The sequence below is a fragment of the Sorex araneus genome, chromosome 3 (assembly GCF_027595985.1).
Source record: "Sorex araneus isolate mSorAra2 chromosome 3, mSorAra2.pri, whole genome shotgun sequence".
NCBI classification, from domain to species: Eukaryota; Metazoa; Chordata; class Mammalia; order Eulipotyphla; family Soricidae; genus Sorex; species Sorex araneus.
In genome coordinates, this window is record NC_073304.1 from 142996795 (window position 1) to 143016229 (window position 19435).

At 41.7% G+C, this 19435-nt stretch overlaps 1 protein-coding gene and 1 pseudogene across 5 annotated transcripts in view; both read left to right on the forward strand.

Annotated features, from left to right (window-relative positions):
- The window catches only part of LOC129403439 (uncharacterized), a 575036-nt pseudogene that overhangs the window by 240101 nt on the left and 315500 nt on the right, over positions 1 to 19435 (forward strand).
- The window catches only part of KIZ (kizuna centrosomal protein), a 173496-nt gene that overhangs the window by 100049 nt on the left and 54012 nt on the right, over positions 1 to 19435 (forward strand). For all 5 annotated transcript variants that reach the window (XM_055131939.1, XM_055131940.1, XM_055131941.1 and 2 more), the window contains one exon: positions 14043 to 14187. In XM_055131939.1, coding sequence (XP_054987914.1) covers positions 14043 to 14187 — 145 coding nt within the window. The remainder of the gene's footprint in view (positions 1 to 14042; positions 14188 to 19435) is intronic.

Sequence of the window (19435 nt, forward strand, 5' to 3'; positions counted from 1 at the left end):
CACCTACTGTAAATTTCCGTAGGCCTTCCAACACCTCATTAAGGAACTTGTAAAAAGGTGGGGAGTATGGAAGAGGGAGTCGTTCTGACTGAGAATGAGAACAGAACAGAATGTTGAGGTCTGTCTGAAGGCCAACGAGGGGGGAAAGCCAAGGGTTCTGCTTGTGCAATCCCTGCTGCAATAAAGAGGACCTTAACACAGATGGGCTGGCAGTCCTCTACAAAATGTCGCCCATAATTCAAGCTGTCAGCTTAATCCCACTGTTTCCAGGTAAAGAGAAGGGGCCCTTGTTTCCTGGGTGAAGAGAAGGCGCCTTGTTTGCTGACCCCTGGTCTGAAACCTGCTGCAGACTGCCCCTCTTTTTGTGCCCCTGTCCCCTCCTTCCCTCCTTTTTGGCATTGTGCGCCCTTCAAGTGGCCCCCTGGAAGGGACCACCCAGGGAGCTACACAATGGGCCCCCGAGGGCGCCACCAAAACATAGGTTTTGTAAGACTGCCTGGTAAAGAAAAATGCTGTTTAGCTATGTATGTGTTTGTCCTTTCTACAGCTGTTTTGTGTGGCAGACAAAACCCATATACCAACTGCACTCCGGCCACACGGACAGCCGAGAGTGTCAGGCTTGAGCTCGCCGCTGCTGCCACTTTTCCCAGGGCACTAATTCTTGATGTGAATTCTATTCACATGTTTGGATTTATGGTCAGGAAATGTGGTACCAAAGCAAACCAATTGCACGGGCTGTAGAAAACTATTCTATCTATAGTCCAGGGAGTTGGTGCTTTGGCAATGCTCTAGGGTGAAATTTGTCCTTAGTATTGCTTCACAAAAGCCTGCAGCCTGGAATTCTGTTCTCAATGGCCATTTACACCTTTGTAAAAGGATTAGGCTAGGCAATTGTTACACTGTTTAAATCTTAATTTGCATCTTTATGGAGATAGCTTCTCAACTGATCTCCGGCTGCTTTCTAGTATTTGTGTACCTGTGGGTGGGAGGTCACTGGCAGTTTTCTCTTATCTGTTAAGGTGCTAACTTGCCCCATGGATGAGCAGTAAGTGACACAAATTGAGTTAGTTTTGACTGGCATCCTTCTGCTTTGGCTCATTAGTTGTATTTTGTAGTGATTGAGAACTTTCATTGTTGTGTTCTGTTGCTTCTATCCAAACCTAAGAGCCCTCCTGAGTCTTAGGAGGATTTTATGTTTTTTGTTTTTTATTGAGGCACCCGGATTTGACAATACTGTTAATGACTCTTTTCTTGCATCCATCATTTCAACACCACTGAGCCATCATCAGGGAACCTGCTTCCCTCTACCAGTGTCCCTCCCGGGTACCCTCCTTTCACCATGTGAGCTCAGTTCCAGATAAAAATCTCTACTTCCAGTGGCTGGAGTGATAGCACAGCGGATAGGGCGTTTGCCTTGCACGCAGTTGACCCAGGTTCGATTTCCAGCATATGGTCCCCCAAGCACTGCCAGGAGTAATTCCTGAGTGCATGAGCTGGGAGTAACCCCTGTGCATCACTGGGTGTGACCCAAAAAGCGGAAAAAAAAAAGTCTCTACTTCCAGTAACTTTGACCACTTATTTGTTGTTTACTTACTGTGTTTTCATATATCCCAACATACGCGATTTTTTTTTTATTGTGGAGGTAGTGATACCGATACACAGATAGATGAATAAAGCTAAACTATTATGAGAATTTCTAAATGTTCACTGTAATTAACACATTTCCTCAAGAAGTATGTGGTGTAAGAACTGATAGGTTTGAGGACCCTGTCCTGTGTAGACAGAGGGATAGACAAGTTAAAAGTGAAGAAATAGAAGTTTATTGGGGTGCACTCTTGGATGGACCCCACACCAGCTGCCCCTGGAGAGTCTAGGGTAGACCCGTGCCCTGGGAATGACTAAGTGGGCTTTTAAATTGTCTTGGGTGGGAAAAGGGAACAGAGGCTGGTGGGACTTGAGTGCTTGGTGTGACCTTCTGTCACCAGTAGGGAATAGATGTGAGGATACAGTGGAATGCAGCCTGGTGCCATAAGTCCTATCCTCCGTGCTGGAGGCGGGGTGATCTTTGATTCTAGGAATGTCACCGTTTCATCAGCCGGCCACCATTTGGTCCCGAGCAACCTTACAAGAACTAGGACAGAAATAGCACTAGATAAAATGATAATTTTATTTATTTTTACTTGTTCATTTGGGGCAAGAGGGGCATTTGGGTCACACCCGGCTGTGCTCAGGGCTTACTCCTGGCTCTGCATTCAAGGAATCACTGCTGGTAGGCTTAGGGAACCCTATGTGGTGCTCTATGTGGGGACCAAACCCGAATCAGCTCTGTATAAGGTAAGTGTCCTACCATTGTACTATAGCTCCAGCCATAAAATCATAATTTTTAAAAAATACATGAAAAACTTAGGCACCAGGGGAGCTGGAGATATAGTACAATGGGTAAGGCACTTGCCTATATGTGGCCAACCTGAGTTTGAAACCCAGCACCCAATACGGTCCTCAGACCCTGCAGGAGTGATCTCTGAGTGCAGAGGCAGGAGTCAGTTGTGCAGACCTATGCACAACTGACTGACTTAACTCAGCATGATTTTGTCTTTTCTTATTGCTGAATAGTATTCTACTTATATAAATACCCAGTCTTTTATATCCAGATCAGAGCCTGGCAAGCTACCATTGTGTATTTGATATGCCAAAAACAGTAACAACAAACCTCACAGTGGAGACATTATTGGTGCCTACTCGAGCAAATCGATGAACAATGGGACGACAGTGCTACAGTGCTCTTTTTGGAAGACTAGGGGACTGTTTAGTGCCATTCCTTGCAGTGTTCAGGGCTTGCTCTGTGCTCAAAGATCACTCCTGCAGGGCTCAGGGGACCATAGACAGTGCTGGGGATCAAACTGGGATCAGCTGCATGCAGGACAAGGCTCTGACCCTCTGTGCTGTCTCTCTGGCTGTGTTTTTTCAACTGAGATGATATTTAAAAATGGAACTCGCATTATAAGTTTTATGAGTTTTAGGAGTTTCAGCTTCTCTTGAAAACTAGGAAGATCCAGAATATGAAGCCCGCTTTCCACAGTGGGCGCCAAGGGTGACAGGCCCCTTTCTAGAGGCAGGCGTCCAGCTTTTCTGAGGCCATGCACCAGCCTGTAGCCATTGAAGTTCCTCCCTACCTGGGCTGAGCCTCTAATGACCCTCTCTCTGTCTGCCACCCCTGCCACTGCTTCTTTCACTGCCATGTGAAAAAAGCAAGGCCACTGATGTGGCTGCTCGTGGGTCCCAGATGTCTCCTCTCAGGGGCTCCACCCACTTACAGCTCCCGGCCAACCTTGAGAACCTGCTCTCTGGAAATCAGCAAGGTATTTAAGCAACCCAGAAATCTGCAAGGTGTGTCACCAGTTTACTCAGCATTACAGAGACAAACTTTTATTTCCCCTCACTAACCTATGATTTCTACCAGCACTGACCAAACTCGTCTCTATGCTGGTCTCCACATCCTTCTTCCTTTGACATTCTTGTCACCTTTGCTTGTGTTGCACTTTACTTGTCCTGTCATTTCCATGTCTTGTGTTGTGTCTTTCTCAAGTTCCTCCTTGGTCAAGAGTTAGTTTCTGTCCTACCTCATAGTTCCCAGATGCATGATGACTTGTGCTGATCTCCTGTCCCATCTGAACCATCTGAAGTGTGGCCATACCCAGTAGTGCTCAGGGGCTTACTTCCAGGAGCACTGCTTTGTCACCAGCAGTGCTCAGGGCGTTATTGGTGATGGGGATCAACCTGAGTTTCCCACATGCAAAGTCTGTACTCTCACCCTTTGAGCTGTTGCCCTAGCCCCTCTTCCTCTTAAGCGCAAACCTTATCCAGTTATTTAAATGGTAGCAAGATAAAGCCTTACTTATGAACTAGGACTTAGAATTTGCCTAAAGGGGGAAAAAATGGTTGTGGGCTAGGTGCAAGAATTTGGGAGTAGGCTGGCTGGAATGATAGCACATCGGGTAGGGCTTTTGCCTTGCTGACTCGGGTTCGGGTTCGATTCCCAACATCCCGAGCACCGCCAGGAGGAATTCCTGAGTACATGAGCCAGGGGTAACCCCTGCGCATTGCCGGGTGTGACCCCCCCTCCAAAAAAAAAGAATTTGGGAGTGAAGGATCCATACAGGGCCTAGCCCTATAATCCCACGGGGAATAAGACCCCAGGCTTAGAGTTTAGATAAGAGCACAGTACTTGACAGGGTTTAAGTCCAAGGACCCCTTTATTTTCTGTTAAGAAAGCCTGCTTAAAAGTAGGAGTAGACCTAATGTTCCATCACCACTCTTGTGACAAATGTTCCTTTCCTTCCATCTATGTCCCCAGGTTCCCTCCCACACCCCAGTCTGCACCCTTGGCAGGCATATAATAAATTTATTTTATTGTACTTACTTCAGTAAAACTTAAAGGAATGAGAAATAGAATTATCAGAAAATAAATCAATAAAAGTAAAAAAAAAAAAAAGTAGGAGTAGACCTGTGACTGAAATTGTTACTCGCATTGGGAAAATGGGGAAGCTGGGGACCACAGTCTGATGGTGAAATTGGCCCGTTTAATGCAGAGTTGCTAGCATACTTATAGAACATCTGAAGGGGGGTTGAGGTAAGGACAGGTGTGAATGGTCATTTACATAGATAAACATTTGGTAGAGGAAATTCTCTTAGGGAGACCAACTCAAGAAGATACTCTCCCAGGGACAACTTCATTGCTTTTATGGTTCCCTCTAATTATATAAGTTATCAATACTTGCAGTTGTTTGGATAGATACAGTAAGAGACAAAGATCCCAACACTTAGTTCTCTGGACTGAGAGCAAGGCTTTAACACTTAGTTCTCTGGGCTCTGAGAGCAAGCAAGGCTTTTACCGTAAATCCCAGACTAAGTCCTGAGGCTGGTTCAGCTTGTCCTTCCCTATGGGGGTCCTGTAGGTCCCTCTTAGGTTGTAACAGTTTGCATCAAGACCATGCATTTATGCTTTCTGGAATGTCTATTTTCGATGCTGGGTAGTTTTGCCACTTGCCCCAGGTTTATTCCAGTCCCACAGTGGGACCTCCCTCTTGAGGTGTTAGGAACTACAGAAACGGAAGCCTGAGTCAAGTAGTTATGACCAAGTAATTATGCCCAATAGTAGATATATTTCAGTGTCAGTCAACTCCCAAATATTAGGAGCATAGCGTTAATGGTCTTTCCGTGTTTAACCAAAGAACATTGCTCTATAGTAAAATATTAAAAGGCTATAGGGGAAGTAGAAAAGCAATTACAAACATACAACACTTCAAATACAAAGCAGTACAAATACAAGTTCAGAATTATCAGAAAGTTTTGGCTTACAAGTAATCAAGACTGACTTGGGGAACTGTGACAATGAGAGGTAAAAGGGAAAGGTTAAAGATAAACTTTGACTAAGTTAGGGATGCTAGCAAGAGCATGTTAAACTTCTCAGGGAGGAAGGAAGGGGGCAATTAACTGATGAAGCCTAAAGCACTTAGGGTTGATATCCAACACAAAGGAAAGGTTGAAGATAGACTTTAACCAAATTAGGGATGTTAGCAAGGGCAGGGGAAGCTTCTCTGAGAGGAGGAAAGGGGCAATTCACCAGTGAAGCCTAAAACATTTAGGGTTGATATCCAACAGTAACTATACCATAGGACTAATTAAGATCATTAATACATCAATAATTAGTATATTCCTTAATAGGTCGCTTTTTTTCTTTTTGCTGTATGCGTCGAATAATCCTAGTAAAAGATGAAAGCCTTTAGAAATACTTTTTTGTCCTTGGTATCTTTTCCCATAGCTTTTTAGAATCCAGCTTCTTATGTGACATACTTAGTTTAATGCTCAGGCCCAATGATGCTGGGTATCACAAGGGCAGTGGTTAGGGACCTTGCAGTGTGGAGGAATTAATTGAACTTGGGACCACTTCAGCCTTTAAGCTATCTCTCCAGCTTAACTTAAATGTAGTTACCAACCAGTTGCGCGTTCCCCCGGAGATCTCTCCGGCCTGCGGAGAGACAACAGTGGAAAGCGCTCCTAATTAGGTGGATTCTGTGAGGGTCCCGATCTGAAATAAGACTGGTGAGGGTAGTAAACAGGGGGCCCAAGACGACACATACCGATCAAGGGCAACTTTATTAACTGCCACGCTGGTTTTATACTTTTCTTAGCAGGGGGTTGGTACATAAGTTGTCAATCATCAGGGAAGTGTCTTCTCAGACCAAATAAGGAAAGGTTTGGGGTGTATTAGGTGGGCTTACAACATTCTTCAAGAGTAGATTGAGAAATAGTGGGGAGGGGAAGGCAAGGGTTTATCTGGCAGGAGCATCTGGCAGGAGGAATGCAGAAGGTTTTTAGTGTAGAAGAAGGTATTCTACTTTAGGGCTTTATGGCGTCTCTTAGTTAACTGCCCTGGGCTACTTTTACCTCTTGGGTTTTGCTATTTCCTTTGTCACAAGGGCACCTTTACCTCAGGTCATGCAAAGCTGGTAATGGAATTTTCCGGTTTGTCCAGGGTAAAGGTTTCGGGGTCCTCTTTTGTTCAGGGTCCTGAGCAGTCCCCAACAACCAGTCTCTTTGAACGCTACTATACAGTGTGATACTTAACCTGAAACAGTGGCTAAAATGTTAGCCTTTACCCAAACCCTCTGTAGCCTACCCTTTAAATCTTTGTTTCCACATCTTGTTCTTACTAAGAATAAAGAAAATTTTATTGTAGTGCAATCCAGGTGGAGAAATAGTAATCATTTTTCTACATTCAGAAATAGAGGACGTAACCTATACTTCAGCCAGCAGTTTTCAATTTCTGAGCAGTGACAATTTAAGTAAATTTCATATGAGTTGTAGAGATCTAACTTTGTTATGATTGACAATATGAAATTAGCCTTTTCTGCTGTTAAGATTATCTGGCATTCCTATCAGTCAGGTAGAATGTGGAATGAGATTGTACTGCTATGGATTTGAACATCCTTAAAATTTTCAAAGGGTTAAAAGTTACTTCTTCTGATGGATTTAAAACTGCCACATATATACACAACTTTTCCAAAGTGTACATCTCACATCTTTGTCCAGAGACAATCTACTTGCTGCATTTTCATTCTATATTATATTTCAAATTTTAATAAACCTTGAAGAACCACCATAGATTCTAGAAACTGGTTCAATAAACATCTTTTGCATGGCTATATTATTTTATGGGTGTATCATTCACAGTGACAAGCTGGAAAAAAAACATTGTGAAGAAAACGTTTCATTGCTTCCAACCCCAAGATTTGTACCTGGGATTGGAAGTAATGAAAAGCAGGTCAGGTATTACTGTTTTGACGTTGCCACTGTTCTTGTCCCCTTATGCTTCCAAAGGACAAGTTCCCAGAGTTGCAAAATACACCAGAACACACAACCAGCGCTGCAACAGAAACTAGTCTTCAGTTTAACTTTTCAATAGACTTCACCATCTGACTCTTTGTAAACATATTTGTTTCTAGTTATTGATAAGGTGTATTCACTTTGTCCTTGCTCATAGCAGTGTTCTAAGACCTTTCTTGGTGGGAGCATGGGTAGCCTTTGATAAAATAGCATACTTTGGAGGACCACACAGGATATAATTCAGTATAGCCACCACCTAGAGTAATCTCTTTGGCAGATCCAATCTCATATAGGTTCCTTATTTTTCAAGGTCCTGCTAAGTGATACAGGCCTTTAATCTAGAATATTTAGGCAAGTATAGTTCCTGGACTGGTAGTATCCACAGGGCCTGAGAGCTTGTTAGAAACATTTACGCAGGTCCTGCTCAGCATGACTCAGGAATTTAGGGGTGACACCCACCCAATCTAGGCACTGTGCTCCTTCAAGTTTGAGAGCCTCAATTCTGAAGGATTGCCTTAAAGGGTTATGAGAGTAGGACAAGAGAGAGACAACTGTTTGCAATAATTTTGGCACATATACACCAGGATTTTCCCTAGGTCACCCAAAAATCTATTCCATGTCTATCTTTATGGTGGTCTGAGTTTCCTCTGATAGATTCAACAGCTTTGTGGCATCTGAGCTTCTGAGTTCATGGAATTACAAATGTGTGATGTGTGTTGTTACTGTTACTTTCTCCAGTGCTGGCACCTTATAAAGGTCTAGTCCATGTTACATACATGTTCCCAGTGTCTGAACCCTGAGTTTTATTTGGAGAACTGTGTTAAGTCATAAAAATACATCCAGGGATTGAGAGATACAAAAAGTGTTAAGGCACTTACCTTGCATGTGGCCAACTTTTGTTTGATCCCTGTTACTGCATGGTTCCTGAGTATTGCTAGTGTTGATTTGTGAGCACAGAGCCAGAAGTAGCCCATGAGCACTGCCAAGTCTGGCACCCAAAAAAATTAAATAATTGAATGCAACCCCACCTTTGCTAGCAGAGAACAAATAGTTACTTCAGTTTGGTTGCTAGATAAATCTGTTTTACAGTCCACCTGCAAGATCATTATTTGACTGAATGAGAAAGAGAGGTTTTGAATCTGATTATCTCTACCCAGCATCCTTTTCTTAACTCTTAATGTGTCACATATACCATTTCATGTCAATAATTTTCATTGGAATTAGAATTTAGAATCCTAAAACTAGAATTCAGCATAAACCTAGTGTGTACTAGATTCCATCAAGACCTAAGAATAAGTCACGATAGTGCTCTCTAGGACTGGAGAGAGTGCAAGGGCTCAGTGCATGCTCTGCATACAGGAGATCCAGGTTCTATCCCCAGCATCACATGGTTCCCCTATCCCGCGCCCTCAGCCCTCCATCCTCTGGGAGCTACTCCTGAGCACAGAGCTAAGAATAGGCCAGTGGATGTGTATACATTACCACCTACATCTGCTTTCCCTAAGCTATGGAAAATATAGAAATAACCTTTCTGGTCAGTGCCTCTCAGCGTAACTCAGTAAAAGACAGTGCAAGATGCCACAGAGATATCTCCAGGCCCCAGTTATTTAAAGTTTTAGATATCCAGGAGCAAGCAGCCGTGACATCCTATACTATTCATAACAAGCAATACAAAATAAATTATTTAGCATCTGCTTGTGGGGTTGGCTTGAGAGGTGGTGAGAACATTAGAAATAATGGTGGAGGGAAGGTATAATGGTGGTGGGATTGGTGTTGAAATATTGAATGTAATCTATTATTGTGAACAACTTTATGAAAATAAAGTTGAAAAATAAAAAAGGCAGTGCAAGAAAATCTCTTTTATTTCCTGCTTTTTATCATGTGAAATAAAAACCAGTCTTAAAATACTCCTTTTTTTTTTTTTCTTTTTGGGTCACACCCGGCGATGCACAGGGGTTACTCCTGGCTCTGCACTCAGGAATCACTTCTGACAGTGTTCAGGGGACCATATGGGATGCTGGGAATCGAACCCGGGTCGGCCGCATGCAAGGCAAACGCCCTGCCCGCTGTGCTATCGCTCCAGCCCCTAAAATACTCCTTTAAAAGGCAGTAGAAGAAGCTGGTCTGGAAAGAGTATTTCTGATTTGTAAGAAATAAAAATTGTTTGGTGATTATGTGTTATAAGGCTTTTTTTTTCCTTTTTGGATCACACCCAGCGATGCTCAGGGTTCACTCCTGGCTTTGCACTCAGGAATTACCCCTGGCCGTGCTCAGGAGACCATATGGGATGCTGGGAATTGAACCTGGGTCAGCCGTGTGCAAGGCAAATGCCCTACCCACTGTGCTATCACTCCAGCCCCATTGTAAGGCTTTTTAACCAGGCTTCCATTTCTTCTTTGCTTCCTTTTATATCTGTTGATAAACTATTTAGCATAAACCACAGTGGTAGTATGTGGTTAGCTTATATGCATGGAAAGCTTATATGCATTAATAATTCTCTATGAAAACTGATTTCTTACACTAAATGATTTATAGTATGATTCTCTTAACCTTAGCTGCCATACTGTGATTGTGGTTGAAAAGATAGGATATCTACATCTACTAGACTAATGTTCATTATCGTTTCTCAGCATGCATAACAGAGCATTGGTTTCCATTATGAAAGGGTGCATTTTATATGACTGTTGATCTACAGTTACGTATAAATCAGGCTTTCGTAAGAAACGATACTTCTCTGTGACCAACACAAATTTTAAAATTAATATCTGTAGACTTCAAGACGGTCTTTTTACTATAGTAATTTTTTAAAGCCAGATAAAGAAGTCAGAAATAGACTGATAAACAGCCTCCTATTCTAAGAATACCAGTGCCTAGATGCTGAGATTTGAGAGTAACATGAGCATAGGAAAGCATTTAGAACATTTAGAATTTACAGGCACCAAGTCCACCATCTTCTGGCACACAATGAGTTAGTAACTTGGAATTATAAAATTCTTAAAAGTTGTAGCCCTGGGGCTGGAGCGATAGCACAGCGGGTAGGGCATTTGCTTTGCACATGGCCGACCCAAGTTCGATTCCCAGCATCCCATATGGTCCCCTGAACACCGCCAGGGGTAATTCCTGAGTGTAGAACCAGGAGTAACCCCTGAGGATCGCTGGGTGTGACCCAAAAAGAAAAAAAAAAAGTTGTAGCCCTGGGGCTGGAGCAATAGCACAGCAGGTAGGGTGTTTGCCTTGCATGCAACCAACCCAGGTTCGATTCCCAGCATCCCATATGGTCCCCTGAGTACCACCAGGAGTAATTCCTGAGTGCAGAGCTAGGGGAGGAGTAACCCCTGTGCATCACCGAGTGTGATCCAAAAAAAAAAAAAAGAAAGAGGCATTATCATTAGGTAGAGGACAATGTCATTATTTTAGACAATTTTCAAAATTTGATATATGAATTAAAGGTATGCTATTAAAGTATATTATATGTTTATTTTTATGGTGATAGAGATTTTATCCTGAATTAAACCTGCAGGAAAATTGGATTTTGTAGTTTTGGTGCCATTTCTTCATATAGTGCCTCTTTTTCAGTAGCACATTTTCTCACACAAGTCAATTAATGGGTTCTGTCGAGTTGTGTCTGTTAGTCCCGTCTTTCACAGTGCTGAGACTGATGTTGCTAATAGAAAATTTACACAGAATTATGACCAAATATTTCCTTGGTCTTAAGACCAGGTGTCTTTTCTAATTTATGTATTTCTTCATTTATTAGTTAGAAGAACTTTTCCCATCAGTAAGCCTGTATTACTTCTAAATTTTGGTTTTTAGGTATTAAAACAAACCAGTGCTGCCTGAGGCAGACTATTCTCCAGAACTAAAATGCGTTTTTTTTGTGCATGTCCTCAAAGGCAGGATAAATACTTGCTTTCATCCCTTGTTTTTTATTAAGTTTTATAATAACAAGTTTTCCTTGTAGTCTCCAAAGATTTCTTTGTTTGTTCATATCTTTAATTGTGATTTTTAAATAGGGGCAAAGAGATAGCATACAGGCTAAGGTGCTTGCTTGATGAAGCAGAACTCCTGTCCCCCGAGCACCACCAGAAATAATCCCCTGACTGAGCACAAGGTGGGGAGTAGTCCTTGAGGGGTGACACCCAAATAGTCCTCCCCACATAAAAAAGCACATATAAAATTTATACTTATCCATTTTTAGATGCAGATTTCAATAGTGTTAAGTTATTCACACTGTTTTGCATCTTGTAAAACTGAAAGTCAGTAGCCATTAATCAGCTCTCCATTTCTCCCTCTCCAGTCCCTGGCTGGTATATTCTCCTTCCTTTTCTGTGAGAGTGACTACTCTAGGAGCTTATGTAAGCAGAATCAGAGTAGTTGTGTTTGTGATTGGCTTATTTTATTTAGCATAATGGCCTTAAAATGCCTCCAATCTTAGCATGTACAGGATGCCTGTCTTTTGTCTTTTGTTAATTCCAAGATTTATTAAGATTAGTTTTCTAATTTATTCTGGTTTTGGTTTTGACTTTGGTTTTGAGCCACTCCCAGTGATGTTCATTGTTGCTCCTGGCTCTGTGCTCAAGGGTCACTCCTGGTGGAGATTCAGGTACCCTATGTGGTGCCAGGGATCCAACCCAGGTGGGCAGCATGCAAGGTCAGCATTCTACCTGTTGTACTACTGCACCAGCCCTTGAATGTACCTAATTGTCTTAATCAACTCGTAATTTTCTTTTTCTGTTTTGTTTCTGGACACATGTGAAGGTCCTCAGATGCTGCTCCCAGCTCAGTGCCCCGGGGCCTGTCTTGCTGCTGCTTGGATAACCCTATGAGTTTCCTGCTCCCTGGAGCAACAACGGGAGGCCAAACCGATAGGAAACAGGAGTTTTTTCTGGGGCCTCAACCCAGTCCATCTTTGTTTGCTTTACTTCAGTCCCTTGTACACATTATTTATTTACTTTTTGTTGTTCAGATTATACATTTTTGGCTAGTAGGAGCTCTTTCAAAATAAGCCCTGAGACCTTTCCTTTCTTTTTTTATAGTCTTTCATAATTTTCTAACGTTCTGATAGGACAAGGTGTCTCAGGCTCATCTTGTATGTTTCCTGCTCCCTACCTTGAAAAGTGAATTTCTCTTTGAGGCCCTTTTACTGTAAATACCATCTGTGTCACTATCCTCCTGTTGTTTATCGATTTTGCTCTAGCGGCACCAGTAACGTCTCTATTGTGAGACTTGTTCTTACTGTTTTTGGCATATCAAATACACCACGGGTAGCTTGTCAGGCTCTGCCGTGTGGGTGGATACTTGGTAGCTTGCCTGCTGTCTGAGAGGGACTGAGGAATCAAACCCGGTCAGCTGCATGCAAAGCAAACGCCCTACCCGCTGTGCTATCGCTCCAGTCCTAGGCTTAATTTGGGGAAGGCGGGGGAGGTGGCATAGGGCTGGACATACATTTCATTGCTCAGTGCTTACTCTTGTCTCTGTACTCAGAGACCATATTTGGGGTGCTCAGGGGACCATGTGGGGTCCTGGGAGAGCATACCAGGTCAGCCACATGCAAGACATGCAAGTACCCTACCAGCTGTTCTATCACTCTGACTCCAAAGGCTTAATATTTAACCTCTTAATAATATCTTAATTTATAAAAAGTATGAATATACCATAGCAATAATATAAGGATAAAATGTCATTAAGATGGAAATACCACTAAGATGGAAATAAGGTCTATTTTTCTTAACCACCGTTAAGAGCCTGACCTCTGTGCAGGCATCAACACCATGGTCTCACATCAAAATCACTCTTTGAGCCAGAACAAGAGAATGAACAAACTCTTGGTCTTAAATCAAAACTGACTAATAAGGGTCAGAGAAATAGTGCAGTGGGTAGGGCAGTTGCCTTGCACACATCTGACATAGCGGAACCAGTTTTGATCCCTGGCATATCATCTGATCCCCTAAGCACCTCCAGGAATAATTCCTGGGTGCAGAGCCAGGAGTAAGCCCTGAGCCAGAAAAAGCTGGTCAATACACAGTGAGGGGCTTGGGGTAGGGGTATGAGATCACATGAGAGGTGACGTAAGGTGTGGTAATGCAAAGAAACTTTGTACATCAATGCTATACATTTTAACACTGTCACATTTATTTTGACATAAACTTATTTTTTAAACAATAAGTTTAAAAAAATAATCATTCTATGAGACTTAAATATTCACCATGGTGGGCTGGGAAAGTAGCTCAGCACTAGAGCACATGCCTCACATGTGGTTAGGCCCTGAATTTGACAGCATCCTCTCCTTGTATGCGCGCATGCACACACACAAACACACACACACACACACACACACACACACGCGCACAATTTCACAGTGGCTGGGCCACATCATAGACCAAATTTTTCTAGACTCTGTAGGGTATGCCAAGCATCAGATTTTTTTTTAGATCTCAAGTGATTCCAGTTATACATGTAAAATTGAGAATGCTCATCTAACAGTGAAGTTATAACAAAAATAAAAGTTTAAAAAACAAACCCGAACTTAATCTTTCAATGCAGAATATATGACACTCCAAAGTTTTCTGGATACTCTGTCATTTGGAATCTTTAAAATTGTGGGGCTCACATAAATAAGCCAGTGCTACAACCGTCTAATATATTTATTTTTATAGATATAAACAAGCCGCAGCCTCAGGCTTACTGGCAGCAGGATTGGGCCAGCATGTTGCCACCTTGAAAGTACATGATGTTTCTATAAAAGGAGACAAAGCTGAGTCATCTGGAGTTTTCCCAGAAGACATGGATCAGGTGACAAAGGTTAGTCAATTTCCTTTTTAAGTTAAGCTTCAGAAGTGTTCAAGTTATTCATTTGGGAAATAGGTTCTTAACAATTGAGCTACTTGAGATAGTGATAGCTGAGACTTTTGGTTTGTCTCATTTTCTTCTCTGAGGCCTTTTGCTTAATGTTTTGTATAAAAATGGTAACTTCTGGGAGGGGGAGGGGATACCCTGGTGATAGTCTGGTGTTGGAATTCTGTGCATGAGAGAACATTATTAATAGTATTATAAACCACAGACTCATTCATACACCGCAAGTTCCTTAATCATTGTACACTCTCCATCACTTCTACTCTATATTTTAAAACTACTGTATAGGAGATGTTGAACATACGCTTGGTATGTTGGGGAACCTGATTAGATACTGGGCACTGCATGATCCCTTAGTAATCACCAGGTATGTTCTTTGAGCACTGCCAAGAACTGCTCTAAAATTGAGGGGGCTGGAGAGATAGTACAATGGGTAAGGCATTTGTCTTGCACACAGCCAGCCTGGGTTCATTCCCTAGCACCATATTTTCCCAGGTGGTTCCTGAGCTCAATGATAGGAGCTCTAAATACCAATAGGAAAGAAGAAAGGGAGGGAGGGAGGAGGAAGGGAAGAATGGGAGGGGAGGAACGGAGGGAGGGAAGAAAACCTGAATGTCAATTCAGTAAATATCTATAGATCTTTTTTTATATAAAGACACCAGCCTAGGTCCATTGGCTATAAAGAGATAAATAAAATACAGTCCTACCTTCTGGGGAATGGCACAGGAGGGTGCCTGTAATAAGAAAAAAACAAAGCATGCAGACCTTTGTAAAAGGGAACCAAATTATCTAGATAAACAATGAGATTAAACGCTAGAGAAACCAGAGATATGGGACAACAGGAAGGTGCTTGCCTTGCCCTGTCACTTTTCTTCCCTATCAAATGTGATGGTCACTTACTGTATGAAGTCCCCCCCCCCCAATCCTTGTTGCCCTGGCCTTCATTCCCTCTCCGTCTCTTTCTGACTTCTCCCACCATCTCTCCCTTCACCTAGCCTCCCCTCTTCTTTCTTCGTGTCTTTGAGTCACTTTTCTCTCCTTTTGCTTCTTCTGAGATGAATTCCTACAGAGACAGTTTTCAGCTGTCTCTCATGGACCAGTGCCTCTTTGCGAAGAACCTTGTGGGTATCCTTTCCAAACACACTTTTGTTGGATTTCATTATGTATAACCCATTAAACAACCTTAATTTTTATTTTCTGTGAGGCATTGTTGTGTGAACGTTCGTGCAGTCAAAGGCGCTGAGATAAGGAACACGGAAGAAATGTCTCTCATGGAGGACTAAGGCTCTCTCTGGCTCTTAGCAAAGGCAGAGGGCCTCGTGGACCTCCTTTTATTGATCATGGTAGCTCTAAAGGGCGCAATACAGTGACGTCACCAAAGGCATCAAAAGATGTTATAGAAAGAACATTGAGGCAGCATTATTTCCTTGTATCTGCAGGCCAGTAATCAAGGCCTCTGGAAAGAAGACACAAAACCAAAACCAAAAACTGAAACCTTCCTTGGGCTAAAAGCACTTGGATTTACATCCCAAAGACAAGGCTGGACTGCACAAGAAATCTACATGTCAAATACAAACTAGGCAGCACCTGAAATCTACATCCCCAAAGACTAGGCAGGGCCAGAGCCTACAATTTACAATATCAAAGGTCAGGCCTGGCTAACACCATCTGCATGTCAAAGACTAGCCAGGCTTCTGTGAGAGAAGGAAAACTGTTCTTTTCAGTATACTGAAATTATTTTTCTGAAGGCAGCTTGAAGGGGGAAAATGTTCAGCTTCATCCAAACCAGTCAGGACACACGAGAAATCTCGCCCATTTTCATGGGTCCCTATGTTCCTGTCTGTAGTACGGTACAGTATGCATGGGCTGCCCTGATAGCTCAGTCCAGACCCAACTTCTCCCCCTTTTTGTTTATGATGGATTTTAACCATCGTAACAGTTCAAGCAGCCTTTCATTTTCCTTAATCTTAAATTTAAATGCTAGGCACAAAATGGCCAATAACAAGAGCAGAACACCTATTCTCACAGATCTTCCCAGCAGTTCCTTAAATTAAAAGAATTTAACTTATCAAAAAATGCTTCATCAGGGGCTGGAGAGATAGCACAGCGGGTAGGGCGTTTGCCTTGCACGCGGCCGACCCGGGTTCAAATCCCAGCATCCCATATGGTCCCCTGAGTGCAGAGCCAGGAGTAACCCCTGTGCATTGCCAGGTGTGACCCAAAAAGAAAAAAAAAAATGCTTCATCATATTTTCTGAAAATCTAATAATGGGAAGGATAGTTATTACAGGTACCATGAATTTACAAATCCATTATTCTAGCTGTTCATATATATATATATATATATGTGTGTGTGTGTGTGTGTATGTATATATATATTATACGCTAACAAATGATTTTTAACATTATCCCATGAAAATTCAGGCACATTATATAGCACAGGTGTTATACAAAGTAAAACAGTATTCTAGTCACATATTACAGTAGCGACTCGCTGACTATTCACCAAGCAAAGTAACAGTTCAAGGAACATCAGCCAATTCAGACTGCAGTTCAGAGTCCATTTGTCTTTGAACAGTCCATAATTTTTCAGAATTCTCACGCCATTCCTGGCCGAATACCACAGTCTGTGTTCCTTGCTTCAGAGCTATGTCTGCCACGGCCATTGTTGTTGTCGCTGCGATGATCCCCATGATAGCAGCAATGAGCAGGCTAAGAAATTTCTTGATCCATCAGAGAAGATAGATGATCGTTTGACAATGCGCTTCAGTCGTTGGATTCTTCTCCCATGGTCGATGAAAAGCCGCCAGCATTCAAACACCTACACAGGCTCTGAAAAATAAAATCTTCCTTCCTCGAGGAATCTCAAGTATAGATGGAACACTGTCTACAGGAAATCAAAAGGGCGCATAAGCTAAAACAGAAAGGATTAAATTTCTGTTGAAAAACATCAGATTAATAGTATCATTCTTAGTTTGACTTCCCTGCCATAAGGCATACTCATACAGAGCAAGGCCAATTTTACATCAGTAAATTTACCTTAACAATCCAAATTAAAATGATGCAGTAAGGGAAAATCCCTTGTATCCATACACTGATTATCTTTAAATTGCCATACCAGGCTTATTTCTACTCTTTTGTCTGTATGAATAACATAACTTTTAGGGCTCCAATCAATAATTTTAACAGAATCACAATATAAATTTTTGCAGCTAATCCTCTACAATTTTTCCAAGAAATCCAATAACATAAATTTTTCTATACTCTCCAGATAGATATTATTTGCAGCCAAAGTATTTCCTTATTTAAATAGGTAACACTTTGTCTTATCAAGACACACCCCTCAATAAAGTTAAACTAGGAAGGTAAACCAAAGAGGTTAGATTTTGAGTAGAGGCACTTACTTACTATTTCATTAGAGATATGATAGGTATCAAGAAAGCCTCAGGAGTTTTCTTTGTGTTGGTGTCGTAAAATACCTTTTCATCACTGTTAGTCAGGGCCTTAATATCTTCCCATGTTGGAATCCCCTCTTGCTGTGTTGTTGGAAGGCCTCTTAAGTTGAGTGAGTACATCTCGATCCAGACTCAGATCACTGATCCTGAGTTTTTAAATTTTTTTTCGTAGCCAATTCATCTGTTTCTTCTTGATCAGATTCATGGACAAAATTAAGCCTTTTGGTGGGACACCAGAAACGTTCTTTTTTTTTTTTTTTTTTTTTTTTTTTTCCTTTTTGGGTCACACCCAGCGATGCTCAGGTGTTACTCCTGGCTTTGCACTCAGGAATTACTCCTGGCGGTGCTTGGGGGACCATATGGGATGCCGGGGATCGAACCCGGGTCGGCCGCGTGCAACGCAAACGCCCTACCCGCTGTGCTATCGCTCAGGCCCCAGAAACGTTCTTTTTCTGTGGAAATAAAAGCAAAACCTCGTCCCCATCTTTCTGCCCGGCCTAGTATCCAATTTTCAGAGACTGGGTCCCTAAAGAATTTTACATTTCTAAATAGTTTTATCAGAGTTATTTCTGTTTGCATTAGAACTTGTTTCTTTCAAGCTATTTTGAACTTCCCTATGTTTTTCTGCTGGTGTTATGTTATCAGAGCAATTAAAAAAAAATTTAAAGAAAACTGTGCTCTGGATAACTGCTGTCTGGGAGAATCCATACATATTCCCCCTTTTTGTTTAAACATTTCTTTCTTTTTTTTTTAAGTGAGCTGTTTGCTCTTTCAATAATAGCTTGTCCTGTACTATTGTAAGGAATTCCTGTAATTATATGGAGTTTTGTTTTTTTAAAAAACTTTATCATTTTGCATCAGTATAAGTAGCCTTTCCTTCTTTGCTAGCATCTGAAAAAACGTAACCACTGATTCAATAGGTTCAGCTTTTATAATGCTAAGCCAAATCCAATTAGTAAATTAAATAAATTGAAACATCTTTTGCTTTGGAAGTCTGTTACAAATTTTTCCCAAATCATCAGTGCAGGCAGTTTGCTAATCCTGATCAAGTTCCCATAGTGCTTGGATTTGTTCGTTAGTCAATGACATAATTTCAGCAAAATCACTCCCTATTAATTGTCTAGTTCTTTTTCTTCAAGAATTATATGAAATATTTTATACAAATAAGTGGCCAGTTTTTTTTGTAGGCTTATTATGTTAAAAAAAAAAAAAAAAGACTCCATTCCACAATATTAGTTCTTTGTACCAGAATCCCAGTGGGAGAATGTGAAGTATGCAACACTATCAGATTTAAATTTTCTAAAGAATCAGTTCTATCTAGTTGAGCCTTATTTACAATTTCCTCAATTAATTCCAGTTCACATTCAGCTGCAGGGCTGAGGTGCCTGGGATGCTTAAGAATCACCTTCCAGTGTATGGAACAAGTTCTGTAAGGCATAGGTTGAAATGCCTAGAGAAGGACATAACCAATTTATATGTCCCAATAGTTTCTGAAAATCATTTAACGTTTTTTTTTTTTTTTTTTTTTGCTTTTTGGGTCACACCTGGCGATGCACAGGGGTTACTCCTGGCTCTGCACTCAGGAATTACCCCTGGCAGTGCTCAGGGGACCATATGGGATGCTGGGATTCGAACCCGGGTTGGCCGCTTGCAAGGCAAACGCCCTACCCGCTGTGCTATCACTCCAGCCCCTCATTTAACGTTTTTTAACTCATCTTTCCAAATTTGGACCTTTTGAGGTGT